This window comes from Rissa tridactyla, chromosome 1 (assembly GCF_028500815.1).
Source record: "Rissa tridactyla isolate bRisTri1 chromosome 1, bRisTri1.patW.cur.20221130, whole genome shotgun sequence".
NCBI classification, from domain to species: domain Eukaryota; kingdom Metazoa; phylum Chordata; class Aves; order Charadriiformes; family Laridae; genus Rissa; species Rissa tridactyla.
The window spans coordinates 185,977,102-185,991,816 of NC_071466.1; the positions used below are offsets into that span (position 1 = coordinate 185,977,102).

Genomic DNA, 14,715 nt, shown 5'->3' on the forward strand with positions numbered 1-14,715 from the left:
AGGCTCATGCTGCTTCTCTTATTTCAACACTTCAAGCAGTTGTTTTAAAGGAGAAAGCCAAGAATCTTTCCGAAATGCATTGCTGCTCAAGTAACCTTTTAGTTTAACCCACTACTGATGGAAGTGAGTAGCGGTGTATCGAGATGTTGTAAAGAACACCACTGAATTTGACTTGTGTTCCTCTTTGCCTTATTCACAGATATTGATGAGTGTGCTGAAGGCCGGCATTACTGTCGTGAGAATACCATGTGTGTAAATACACCAGGATCCTTTATGTGCATCTGCAAAACAGGATATATACGCATTGATGATTATTCCTGTACAGGTAAGAGCTGCGTATTCGTGAACGGAAATAACAGGATGACGGTATTCAGGAGCACTGTTATGATTCTTCCAACGTTCATCTTTGTTAGGGTCACAAAATGTCTACATGAAATGTTAAACAGAATAAAACACCAAAATAATTCCAAGGTTACAGTGCAGAAAAGCTAGTGCATTTTACAGATTATGTGTATGTTGTATCATTTGCCTGAAATTGTAAGGCAGTCTGGATGTCTTATAGGTCTGCATGGCGTTGGGTGCTGATAGAAAAGGTGAAGGGAGGAGGAGAAGGGAAAAATAAGAGAGCAAAAATAGTGGTGTGGTTTACTCGGTTTCCCTGTGGCATACCAGTACAACTTCACTTGGAGTATAATGACTCTTCTGCAAGCTTTTGATGGAGTTAAATTTGCTGAATATTAGAAGTGTCTGTTTCCTCGTTTATAATTCTCCTGCCCTGGGGAGGTTCCCCAGCTGAATCCTGAGTTCGGAGGGTGTCGCGGGCGGAGTGAATAACTTCACTTGTAAGAGAGTAGTGAAATGTTTATTAACATAAAACAGTGATTCAACAAAGTTAGTAGTGAATGTGACAGTGTTTTACGAGATTCGATGCCAGGGTACACTTGATTATTTACTGCATAGAGGCCAGGGTCAGACAAGCTCTCAGGGAGACCCTCCCGTTGAGTCACGAGGTTCAGAAAGGACCCCCTTGCTTTCTAAACTCCTTCTCAGAGAGGAGTCTAGGTGCGGCTGGATCCAATCCTAGTCCCAGACTTGGTCAACGGTTTATGTCTAAAGGATTATATATGCGCAATCAATCCTTAGATCACTTAGCTAAGATTTCAAAGTTTAGCATGCTATTAGTCACTTACCAAGAATCTGTTGCGGCAAGGAATCTCTCAACCTCGAGGAGAAGAACCTTAAGCGAGCGTCCCCACTCAAGGGGAGATCCTGTCGTGCAGCCCGCTGCCGTGCAGGAGAGCTCGAAGGCCTCTTGGGCTGTCCGCTATTTATGGAGTAAGGGAATTGACCTATAGTCATATTCGCATGGGAACACGATACCTAGGTCCCCACTCCAGACAGTGTTTTGGTTATGTTGCCAGCCATCTCCCACAGTTCAAGTGCAACTCATAACAACTCCCGCTGATGGCCATGGCTTGAGCAGGAGCCAGCGGGGGGGAAAGGGAAAACCACACTGCCACAGAGGGCAGGAGCTCTGCCTGCCTTCAGCCACTGGACAACACGGTCGGTCTTAGCTCTATATCTTCCCTTTCTGCTCTGCTGCCAGCGCATCCTCTAGAGGAGGTGCTGGGTTCATACTGACTTTCTGTCTTCTAGTCTTCTTTTATTGCAAGGTATTTTAGGGTTATGGAATGAACACTGAACATTTCAAACAGCCTTCTGTATCGGCCAGGCTGACTGTAAGTGTTCCTGGGAGGAATGTGGTTTTTCCTACTAGACAGATAAAGCAAATATGATTCAAAGATGTGGCATATTCTCTCAGTGAAGAAAAACGTTTGTGAACAAAATAGTACCACAATTTTGTGTGCACAGGGGAATGCGTTAGCTCTTTCTATAAGAGGATATATTTGTTCAGTAAAACTTTCTTGGAGTTCGTATTATCTAACAGTAAAGGTGTCTATAAATGGATGAGAGTATTCATGGTGTTTAGACAGCACTGTTGAGTTAATTTCTAAATTTATTTAATTCAGTCCATTATATCTTGGCATTTTTGAGCATCAATGATGTGTCTTGGTACAGAAACAGCTTCTTCATAATCCGGCACAAATTTCTTGTCCAAACATGCGCAGCACTCAGGGACATGGACTTCAAACCACATTCGTGTGATTTTTGTGCGTACTGTCTTACCTGGACTTGACATTCCTCTCACAAACCCTGGCAAGCACTATTTTACTGCAGTAAGCCCAGTTCTTGAACAAGCAAGTTCCAGGCTGCTTGCAGCAGGTCCTTTCTGAAGCAACCAGTATGTTTCTGATCACTCTTTCAGGTTTCCACACTCTCAGCTGAGTAAAGTAATTGTTTTACTACCTACCGAGCATGAATGCTGGATTATTTTAGGACTGACTTTTATCTAAATCACTGTGATACTTTTTCCGCTTTGCTTTCCTTAACTTGCTGTTCTGATTGAACTCTGCAGATGGTAAACCATCGCAAACAACTTCACAGGAGCATTTGGTGCCTATAAATATAATAAAGGTATTTCTTGGTACTCCGCACATTGCGTTCCTCATATTTGCTGCAACGTACTGTTGTGAAATGCAGCGTGGTTCAAGAGCTCTGGACAGTCAAAGTGGTGTAAAACTTGCTGGAAATCCATTGGGGATCTCACATTCCAAACTGAGTTTGGCTCCACATTTGAAATAATAGTTTCCTCTGAAATCAGCCTGATGGGTGACAAAATGAATGATTTCTTTTCCACCTTTCCCTTGGTCAAGCTGGGAAAAGTTAATGCAAAAGGAAGTGAAGTAGCTGAAATAGTTTTGTAAGATTTCAATCTTAAGACTCGCTGGGCCAGATGAACTATAAGTCATGCAGTGACTTTCTGTATGTCTGAGCAATGCCGCTCACTGTCATTTGGGACCTGGAGTTTTTCCTGGAGTTAAATTATAGTGGATTTTTGATACTGAGAGGCAACCAAGAGGATGCAGTGCCTGTTGGGTGGTAGAATTTCCCCGAATGGCAACTTGACATCATTAAGTGTATATCTCACAAAATAATTGCATTTTTTCTCCAGTTCCACAGCTAGTGTGAGCACCGCTGGTGGAGGCACTGGTCAGTTACTGAAGTAGGTAGATTTATGAGACTCTTGCATGACATTTCCACCAAACAACTAGTGAGTGAAAGGTTAATTATGTTTTTTAAAATTGAAGGAAACACAGCATACATTTAAAGTCACATGCTTTGATCAGTAAATGGCATTTTGTGCTTGTTTTAGGCTATGAGTGACATTGAGAGCATTTACGTTATAGCACTGTATTAAAGCAGGTGGCAAGTGTATATGTTTGTACATGAGACTGCTGTAGGTTTTCAACCCTCAGCATGTTCTTTGCTCTTTGCTGGTTTCACCATCTATTAAAGCTCCTGATTTCAGAGACTTTCATGTGCATCCATTTGCCCAGTTACAAATCTAAGAGACTTTGCTGTCCTGCAGACAGACCAACAGGTTTAATCTGGGCTCTTATGCTGGGGTACAGATGACTTTTCATAAGCCTGATTTTCTCTTACAGCATACTATGGTATTTTAAAGCAAGTAGTTTACAAGAAAAACTCCTTATATTTCCCTTTATTTTCTTTTGTTTGTTTGTGTGTTTGTTTTTAATTTAAGTGGAGCCTTAATGACATTCAGCTAAACAAATGATATCTAGGACTTGAGAAGGGAAAGTATTTTCCAAATATGTTTTCTTTAGAGAATCAAGCCAGTAAAGCGTGTTAGGGATCTCAACCTGCCTCAGCCAACCTTGCATTTGCTCTATTAAGTCCATCAATTTTATGATTATAGAAAGCAGCAAGTAGAAATCTTTGCACTTTGAGAATCTAGATACCAACTCACTGTGCGTTACGAGCTCATTCACTGCAGCTGGGAATTATTTTGCTTAAGCTCAATTTTCTTGTCATGACAGTGCTATTTCTTGAAGTTAAGGGCATAAACCAAGCCTTTTTATCTGGCAGAAAAGCAGGACAGTAAGGAGAAAAGCAATCATGATAGACCAAAGAGACCGAGCTCTGCAAATTAAGGAGATATTATTGAAAGGTTTTGTGAAGAGTACCCTGTTTAACTTGGCATGTCTGTGAAAATAAGGCTGTGCACCGTCCTTAACAGAATTTTCTGGGTTTTCCGAGTTTCTTTTTTGTTCTAATAATCAGATTTGTTGTAGCAGCTGCACAGAATAGTTGATGTATTCCATAGTCTGTACAAAAACCTGGTGTTTGCAGCTGGCAAAAATGAAAAGTGAGAAAGATGTCTCTAAAATAAATGGTATTTTAAAACCAAATCCAACACTGATATGTAAAATGTGTTTGTGTTCATACCATTGTTTTATGTAATTCATGCAAAAAGTGGGTATTGTAGGACCTAACCTTTGCATTGCTCTTTTCCGTTTTCCTCGAGATAGTTGGAAGCATCAGCTTTGATAGCAGCAGTTCTCAGCTACTGCAGAAGGGTGTTATAGAGATGCCTCTTGCCAGCTGCTACGGAAGCCTCACACAGACATCTCTTGCGTGCAAAGGCAATCATGAGTATTTTAGGGGCACCTTGGTGTTGCAAGCGTACTACAAAAACTACCAAAGGCTCCCGGACTTACATTGGTGTGGTTGTAGGGTATGCAATGCCATCCGAATCTTTCAGTACTCATCTACAGAGAGGCCGCTGCACTTTGGTTTTTGCCAGTGCTTGCAATTAAACTTAATCATTCGACCCTCTTTTGCCTTCTGCAGAACTTAAACTTCTTGGCAAGTCTCTGTTTGCCTCACTGGCAATTCTGGGTTTAACTTGTCAGCTGAAATGTCAATGAAACTGAAGAGGCGGCAGATTTTTAATCCAGTTCAGGAATAACAAGAATAGGGCAAACAAGTGACAACTGACCCTGTGTGTTACTAAATGTTAAATTTTTAAAATATATTTCAGGTCACACTGTTCCTGGTAGTGCTGCCTAATCAAACCCAGTTACGGAACTGTAGCGGTGCATAAAACAGCTGACTTATTGTAAGCTGGACCAGAAGCTCTGGTAGCACATCCTTGGGAATGTTACTAAGCAGGAAGAAAATGTTCTGTAGCTTGGCGTTAATATGTCATTGTTTGCACAGGATAGCTGAAGCACAGGAAGGAGATGGTGAAAAATTATACCTGAACCTTGATTAGGCAGGTTATAATGTGAGTGATGTCCACACAGCTCGCCAGTAGACCAACGTAAAATGCCTTATTGTTCCACACTATGCACACATATATAATTTAGCAGTCATTGATCAAAACAGAAAAGAGACATAAAATCAGTGACATTGAAGGGTTTTTCTCCTGTATGAGACATTTGAAAAGAAATCTGTGCTATCTGTCTCTGTCAGAGTCCTGGGCACAAAAGACTGATTTAGACAGCATATAGCTGCTTCCAAAACAGCTCCAGTCTCTTTCTTCCTGGCATATTTATTGCAAGTTTTACAATAGATCTGAATTACATTTTGATTTTCACAACAAAGGATGTAATGAAGACATCAATTTCAGATTTTGTTATTTGTATTCATCTTGGAAGCGATATTCGCAGGGTTAGATTGAGTTAGTCACAACCGTATTTACACAGAAATCCGTTGTTCATGACTGATTTTATGTTCAGAAATCAATCATAGCTATGAGAAGGGGAGATGAGTCCTAAGCTGCACCCATATGCCAAATGGGTGCATAAACTGTAAATTAAAGGCATTAAAAATATGCCCTGGGCTACCATGCTTTCCCTGCATTGGTATTGTCTCATTCCCTTTCCACTTTGCTTCACAGAACCTGAAATGTAATGGTGTTGCGCTGGGGGGAAGGAAGGCAGAAAATGGCATGAATCTCTGCTGGGGTAGTTTTATACGTGTAACAATATGCTGTTAGATATGATTAAATCTGAATGCCTTAGTATTTTTCTGTAATAGTAACACTTACATCCTTACTCTGCCTGGGATTACAAAAATGCACGGGCTGTTTTCTTGGATGGAAAATAAAAAGTTTCCCTTCTTAAAACAAGAATATGGCCAGTGTCACCTCCGGTGTTTCAGGCTGCTGTGTAATCCGCAGCTGGCAGCAGTGCTCTGAACAGCACAACACACGTCCTGTCCTGCACCATTTATTTTTTTTTTTTAAATGGAAAAGGGAGAAGTTAGGAAATGAGAGATGAGAGCTCTCTCTTTTTCACACTTGGCTCGAACAGAGAGGAGTTCTGACTAGACACAGTGGATGGTTAATCATGTTTAGTCTCAACAGATGTCTTCAGTTTCCTGCCCTGGGACCACTCACCTACCTAAGCAACCCATCAAAAATGAAACAGAAGAAAGACCCTGTGAGATTTAGTGCATCTTCCCTAGATCTCATTAAGGCAGAGGAAGATGCATGCCATGGCCTGGGGAGGCCATGGATTTTCTGAGCCCCAAATGATTTTTAAGGCTCTGTTTCTGTGCAGTCTCGTGGGCCGCCTTCTCTTGCTTTTTTTTTTGCTTTCCAGTCAGCATAAAAGCGGGAAGCGACTCCAATATAAGTGCAGGTGGCGTGCTCGGCCTCTCCTGTGGGTGGGAGTCCCCAGGGTGATGTGGGGAAGGTAACACAGCTGATGTTCCCCTCCCAGAGAATTCATCCCTCCCCGGGGGCTGTTTCATGTTTCACACTTAGTGGTACTGGAGAGGGAGGCGCTGGGGCTCTCCATGAGTACCCTAGGATGGTATCTTCAGTTGACTCTCCCTGTACGTGTGGTCCGGTTAAGATGATAAGCGACCAAATGTAGGACAGACAGATGAAGTATGGACTGTGTTAGTACATTAACCAGACTCTGCATTAACGTTTGTACATGCTGTCATCTCCAGGGTTTAGTAAATTATCTATTACATGGGGCTTTTTTCTTTTTTCTCCTTTTTTCTTTTTTTTTTTTTTTGAGAGGAGCGAGGGATCTACAACTTTGTACCCTGACACCAGTGAGGTTTTACAATTGCGCTGTACTATGGCAGGAAATACATGTGAATTCGTAACTAATTAATTATTAAAAACATATCAGGCATGTTGCAAATGGTGGCCTACTTCTTCCAAGCATGGTCCGGCCACGTGAGCAGACATGAGCAGCCGTGTCCATTCCCACAGCAGCGCTGAGCTGTGTGGGATCGCTCCCACATGTGGAGCGAGATGCTCCGCATGTGAAATGTTTTAAATGCGTGCAGACCTTGTAACTTTTTTTCATAATCATTTTGCTAAATCCATTCCAGACCATTTTGTCCTTCCTTTTCATTTCACTTGAGTCAAGTCATGCTGATATTTTTTGCTACTGCTTGCTTTTAGAAAGAAGTAGCTTAAAAGTCAAAGGAGATGGCAAAATACGTGGAGATTCTAAGTCTGCAAGGCCATTATCGCGCAGTACAGCCTCGTACTGTTGCATTTGTGCTCCTGGGTTTGTTTTCTGACTTCTAAAGAAAATTGTGAGGGATTTTTATATAACATACCATGACATTGGTGGGAACATTTGCGGGGTTTATTCTTCAGAGTCTAAATAGATGGAAGGGATGAAGTACTTCTTGAGAAATAAAAGGACTGAGTGGAATGGAAGGATGGCTTTGGGCTTTGGGCTTTTTGACTTGGCCATATGGAAGGCCTACTCAAAACAATGAAAGAAGTGTTGAACTCACTGGGCTTTAACTCCGTGTATCCAGATGGATCTTTCTAGGGCTCCCTCCTCCTCTGTCCCACCCTGTCTAAGTCTTTATGACGCTCAGAGACTTTTCTAACAACATTTTCCTGAAAACGGTGTCAATGCATTCAGCAGCATTTAATTTTTTTCTGCAATAGCCTTTCACAGTAAACTGAAATCTAACTGTTTCCACATAAATTACCAAGAAGCATGGCAGTAGCAAGTTGAGTGACACCTGAAATGTTAATTCTTTGGAATACTGGCAGCTCTGCATATTTTTCAAATCAAATTAAATCATAAATCTGTTGCAAATTGGAAGGAATTCCAAGACCAACGTTAAAATAATTAAGGGTCTGGGGAGATTGACTTGACATATGGGAAGGATTTAAGGAGAAAACTACACATTTAGCTGCATAATGATGATGAATGTGCAAAAAGTAGGAATTATGATAACAATAATACTCATTACTAATTACTTCAGCGGTTTCAATAATAGAGAGGAAGATATAGGGGAAAGGCCAGATCAGTGGCCAGTACTTTTTGACGTTAGTTTTTCACGTCTGACCCATATTTTTTGCTCTTTAATGATACTGTGGGATGAGTGAAACAAATTCATCTCGACATAATGCATAGAAAAGAGATTGTCGCATTTACCCCATTCAGCACTTGTGCATCTGATACTCTCTTGCCTATCTTTGTGCTTTTTGTTTTTTCCCCATGCAGCCATTAATGTTTTCTCACTTTGGTTTTCCAACAGGCCACGTCATTGTGGTTTATTGTAAATTTGCTTTGCCCACAGCAATCAAACTTGTGTCCTCCCAAAGCCCTCCTGTTTAGTTCTATTCTTGCAGATAGCTGTGGCTTACTAACAACCTACACATCTGCTTGGATTTCAGCTAACGCCACTGGTGATGTACCCACTTAAGAAAGATACCTGTTGGTTTGGTATGTTGCTAAGCATTGATGCGTGGTGGGGTTTTTGAGTTCGTGTTTGTGTATGAAGAAGGATTTTTAAAAAACATCCCTGGAATACTTCTGTCTCCATGCTGGTTGCAGGGTCAGGAGATGATGGGCTAATAATGGTCTCCAGAGAGTGGGAGACTCTCTTCTTTTAGAGCTGCCAAACTTCCTCCTCTGCTTTTGAACATGAAGTCTTAAAAGTATAGTTATAGTCCTCAGAAGAAATTGAAGTTAGCTTTAGAGGCTTCTTTCTCTTCTCTTCTCTCCCCATCTTTGGAAGTCTCAATATTATTGGTGTACATCTGATAAAAAAATCTGCTTTATATGTGCCAGTGCCCAGTTTTGATTATCCTATCAGCCAGGAAATAAACTCACATCGGGGTGTTTTTTAGTGTAGTGTACAGCCCAAGGTTGAGTCTTGCCTCCTTTTCCTTCATTAATGCTTTGTTTACAGTGTCAGTCTTTTGAGGATGCTTACGAGCAAACACAGGCAGTGTCTTTGCAGTGCTAATGCAGCCCATCCTTATCGCCCCAGCACAGGTGCCCCCACTATGGGAACCACCAGTCTGGTACCTTGATGGACTTGAAATGCCAGTAACAGGGACCTGCGATTTTGTTGAAGTAACGCAGCTCAATACTGTTTATGATTCAGATCCCCAGATTATCAGGGGTTTCGCTAGCTGCCCAGTTGTTACCCTCTGCTCTTGCAAGAAACAGATATTTTTGAGGCGGGAATACATTCCCTGTCGCATGTTTTTTTTTATTACCGTAGTACTCTGCCACGCTTCCGATGAATGATTCCTCTTGGCATCTAGAAACTCAAGTTCATAAAAGTGCATCTGCCTGTGGGCTTCTGTGCAGATTCCACTGCTTTATTTTTGACTTGTAAATCCATCAATTGTTTGGGACATCAACAGTCTGAAAAATCTCTTTTTCCTATGCTGTGCAGCAGAAGTGACTTTAATGGCAGGGTTACCTGAGAAAAAGCATTGTTGAATTGCTCGTGAGGATGCTGAAGGTGAAATCCATCTTTAATCCCTAGGGCACAGGCCAGGTAAAATTCCCGACTTGCAACACATTCCTTCCAGATATTCAGAAAAAATTAATTGATGGCTTCTGATGTGGGGCTGGAATGGGTTTGCACCAGTGTACATTGGCAGGAGGTAGACTCCAGTTAGCTGTGAAGTGTGGGTATTTTACAATATCTTTTATTACTAGTTATGTTTGTTCCAACTGTACATTTCGATTCCCACAAATGAGTTCTGAGAACTGAAAAGGAATACCTCTCCTTTTTGAAAATGAGGAATAAAATCTAGCTTACATGCAAGGAACGTGGGCTGTGTTTTAGCACCTGCACCAGCCTCTTCTAAGAGTGGTAGGGCTGCCTGGGTTTCCATGGAGGAAAGCCACTGTAAGACTGATGTAATCCAAAATTAAATTAAGTCGTTCAGCTTCTGTGTTTAAAGTTGCACGCTTGTGTTCAGTTAATTAACAGTATAAAATTGGCCTGCTTTTCCAGACGCACAAGAGCATCCACAAGTCATCCTGAAGATAATAAGAGCTGATAGCGCTTAGTATGTTGGTAAATGAGGCCAGACTTTAATAAGCGACTAAATATGGCCACGAGATGCAACTTTATTCAGGACTGCTGTATACACTTTACCCTTCACTGCTGCAAAGTTAAAAAACAGTCTGCGACCACAAATTAGTCATATGCTCATAATATACTGGCTTTGTTACTTGAAAATGCAGTAATGTGAGACATTGTAACAATAAAAAAGCTGATTTCTTCCTGTTTATTTCCCTTGGCTTATTTTCATGAATTCGCAACATTTCAAGTTTTCCTCAAGTTCTGCGGCTTGTACAACAGCTGAGCTCATTGACTGCGCTTAAATAAAGACCGAATAATTGTGCAGTATGGTGCAAGGGACAGAGCAATAAACAGGCGTACTCACGGGGGCTTGTTGCAACATTGCACTGGCGTGACATGCCCTGGCTTGAGTAAGGAAATGTTTCGGTCAGCAAGCCACCAAAGAAAACATGCAGTTCTGGATTTATAACGATGTGGGCAAGATGAACCATCTGTCTTTTCCGTCTCTGATTTTGGTGATTGCCCCCCTCCCCAGTTAAATTAGAAGTAACGTGCATGCACATGCATTGTCGCCCGGTGATAAATGCAAACTCCACTGGCGCGGTGGTGTCCAGCTGTACTGTCAGGGTTGCTGTTCGTAGTAAACACTCTAGGAGTTGGCTTGTATGCACAGAGCATTTTTAACTCAAAGCCTGTTTGATTTCCATTACTTGGCCCAGTCTCCATTCTGCTTTATAGTATGTCAGCCTACATGAAGCTCTCAATCCTCTTTCAGGATAAATTCTCTCCAATATCCACTTTCTAGCTGTAAAATAATTCACAAAGCTAATAAAGGAATGATCATTCAGACCGAGCTTGTTGCTATGCTACCGCATTACTAAGATAACGACACAACTCATTTTTATGTATCTACTGTATCTTATACAAGGGAACTCATTTATGCTTTATTTGGATTAAATCAGGTTATCATTGACAACTTAGTTTGGAGGCTGTTTTAACTTGGAACGACACCTTTTTTTTCTTCCTAGATGATACTTTTCAGGTCCCATTTCCTCCTTGGTTACTGACCCAATTCCTAACAACTGTTCATCTGGCTATGCAATTACAGCAGGATTGATTTCTCATTTGATCAAAATACAACACATTTTTAAAGGGACTTTGGTAGAATATGATTTGAGTTGATAAATGGAAAATATATTCCCTTGACAAAGATATCAATGTATGATCTTCAGTATTGGATGCTTAATTCTTTTACGGAAATCATTCTTTTACCAAATATATGTATATTTGTAATATGTGTGTGCATGTGTATATGTATCTATCTATCAGTGCATTATGGAGCTGGATTCCATATTGGCTTTAGGAATAGAGGATGGTAAAAGTTATATCAAAAGCAAGTCTCTAACTATTTTGCATTTCTACAGATCCTATGTACTGTTTAAAACCTGTCTTTCTGCAGAAGCAGACATCAGGATTGATTATTTTGTTTTACAAGGCACGTATTTTGCATTGTTAGGGTGATGAGGAATTTTTCAATATATATAAGGAGGTACAGGTATTAACTTGAGAATATACTCAGTTTGAAGCAGTAACTCAGAAAAGAGTGAATAGAATAGAATAGAATAGAATAGAACTAGACTATTTCAGTTGGAAGGGACCTACAATGATCATCTTGTCCAACTTCCTGACTAATTCGATGCTTGCTGACCAAAAGTTAAAGCATGTTGTTAAGGGCCTCTTAAACACTGACAGGCTTGGGGCATTGACCACGTCTCTGGAAAGCCTGTTCCAATGTTTGACCACTCTCTCAGTAAAGAAATGCTTCCTGATGTCCAGTCTGAATCTCCCCTGGCACAGCTTTGAACCATTCCCACGCGTCCTGACACTGGATACCAGGGAGAAGAGATCAGCACCTCCCTCTCCACATCCCCACCTGTGAGATCTTTCTTTCACGTAAAAATTCTGAAATGACAATGTTTTCAAACATTGGCATTGCTTAATATGTATCTCACAGTATTACGAAAGACGTCCAATGTACCTCCCATTTCTCAGTGTTCTGAACCTCTCTGCAGCTTCCAAGCACCCAGCGTCCCTTGACAGCTTCTGCAGTGCACTTATGTGCTGTGTCAGTACAATATGACTGGAAATTAGAGATGTGGGGGCATAGCAAAATTAACAGAGTATATTGTAAAAATAGACAATTTAACAAACTGTACAGCACTGCATGAATTATTCATTTCCGTAGCTAATTACATTGATTCTTCATGTTAGAATTTTGCTGAAGTTGACACAGGAGGGGGAATTCGGTTTGCAATTCAGACACCCAAATGTGGACGTCTTCATCTAAGCTCACACTATAATCAACAGAGGTCAAGGATTCAGCTGGACCCAACTCAGTTGTCTGTTTACAGGTTCTAGGCAATCGTCATATGGGGTTAGTAGATCTGACATGAGACCCACCTTGTAGGTCTTGTGCTTTTGAGTGACAGCTGGATACAAGCAGAGTAAGTGACCTCTTTCCATGTGTTTGAGCCCCTTACCTGCAGGCAATTCAATCCCATGTTAGGTGTCTGTTTTACACTTGATGAGTTCTGTAGGTTACACTGGCTGAAATAACAACTTAGATGTCTACAGCAAGATCTGGTTGCCCAGTTATAGGTCTAGTGCCTTTTTAGATGCTGTGGTGTGGCCTACTTGCTCTCAACAGCTGTTACAGTCTCCCTGTACAGCCTCGTGTTACAACCTTTGCTGATGTCTTGGATATCTGTGAGGTGCCAAGCGAGATGTGACTTTTTAGCTAGGCATGTGTTTATGGAGTGGAATCCTGCCCAGTAATGCGCACGTAGACACCTGAATTTAAATACCTTGGTCTGGAGCTGAATTGCACCCAGAATTACCAGCAACCAAACAGCTGCAGTTTTTCTTTAGAAGAGTTGATGTACAAGAGGCTGAAGGGTACATGGGGTGTTGTCTGGTCGAAACTTCTTCATTTGTTCATCTCAATACTGGATGGCGTTGTGGACTGTGGGAATTAGGATGATGGTAGCGAGAGGATGGCTGGTAATAATTAACCGGAACATGACATCCTTTCACAGCTGGACCTCCCCTGGCCCATCCTTCTGTGGATGATCGCAGACTGTGAAAGATAGACTGCAAAGATCAGGAAACACAGTAGGTAGCCTTGAGGACAGTTTCTTTGTAGTTGTGAGGATCTGTCTGGCTTGGGAGATGGGAATCTGCTGCTGTCTCATTGAGCGAGCCAGAAGTGAAGGAAGTTGGATGGCTCACATCTATCATGTCTGAGCCAGCTGGTGATTGCCTCACGCTGGGAGAGCGTAGCCTGTTCTCAGAGGGACTCCAGCCAAGGTCAGTGAGAGACTGGAGCTACTGTATGAAGCAAGACAGTTTTTAAAAAAAGGAGCAGTGGAGTTGTTTAAGGCTATGTGGTCATGCTATATTGAAGTCAGCAGTTTTCTACACATTCACAGTAAAATCAAGGTGACTACAGCCATGATATAAATCGGACAGGTTTTGAGGGTTGTAGATACAGCTGGCAGTATATGGTTATAATGTCTGTCAGTCTGTTGGCATTCTACTGTTGAAAAATATTTCCAACCTTAATATAACACGGTTGTTAAGAAAAGGCAGAGGGTAAGAAAAATAATTGTCTGTCAAGACTCGTAAGAGGAGACATAATGTTTTTTAATTTTGTCCAGGGCTTCAGAAGTCTTTTCTTTTTAATATTATAGCTGCAAGTTTTTTCTTTGAGTTAATATGGATGTTTCCTGTTTGGACAGAAATGGATCCCTGTATTATTTCTGTTCAGACAGTCTGTGAGCCGAGTCTTAATTCTTTATTAATTTAATTCCCACTGCACACTACATGGCATGTCCAGTAATCAGTGACTCCTGAAACAACTTAGATGTGTCCTTTGTTTTTCACAGAAAGTTTAGAAGAGATTAACCTGCTTTATGCTAAATGGCAGAGTGTTTCCTTAACTCGTGTTTTATACTGTCAGTCATTATAATTTAATATTTGTCATCTTCTTTGAGAAATCCTTCCTAGGTTTGTCACTGCGATAAGTCTTTATCAATATTACTCCCGTTTGTCAGTCTTTTGGACTGATGAGTCTTGACTTACAAAAACAAATGTACTTCGTTGCATCAAACTACTTCTTCAAATTAGAAATTCATTTCTACAGCCAGAATAATTCAGAAATAGTCTTTTGGGTTACAACCCTCTCTTTCAGCCATGTACTTGAGTAGTGACCTTACTTGTAGTACATACCCCTTGACCACAGCAGGAGCTGTGTCCTTGCTAGTCCTTTGCACATAGAGTTACTCTGAAATCAACCCTGAAATGTGGCGATGCACAAAGTAAACATATTGGGCTTATCCACTTCACTGACTCATCCAGTGTCTGTGTTCCTATGCGTAATCCCAAAGAAAGGCTTATATTTTTAGTTCT

At 41.1% G+C, this 14,715-nt stretch overlaps 1 protein-coding gene across 2 annotated transcripts in view; it reads left to right on the plus strand.

The window, feature by feature from the left end:
• The window catches only part of NELL2 (neural EGFL like 2), a 156,574-nt gene that overhangs the window by 85,560 nt on the left and 56,299 nt on the right, over positions 1–14,715 (plus strand). For both annotated transcript variants that reach the window (XM_054187934.1, XM_054187932.1), the window contains exon 13: positions 200–325. In XM_054187934.1, coding sequence (XP_054043909.1) covers positions 200–325 — 126 coding nt within the window. The remainder of the gene's footprint in view (positions 1–199; positions 326–14,715) is intronic.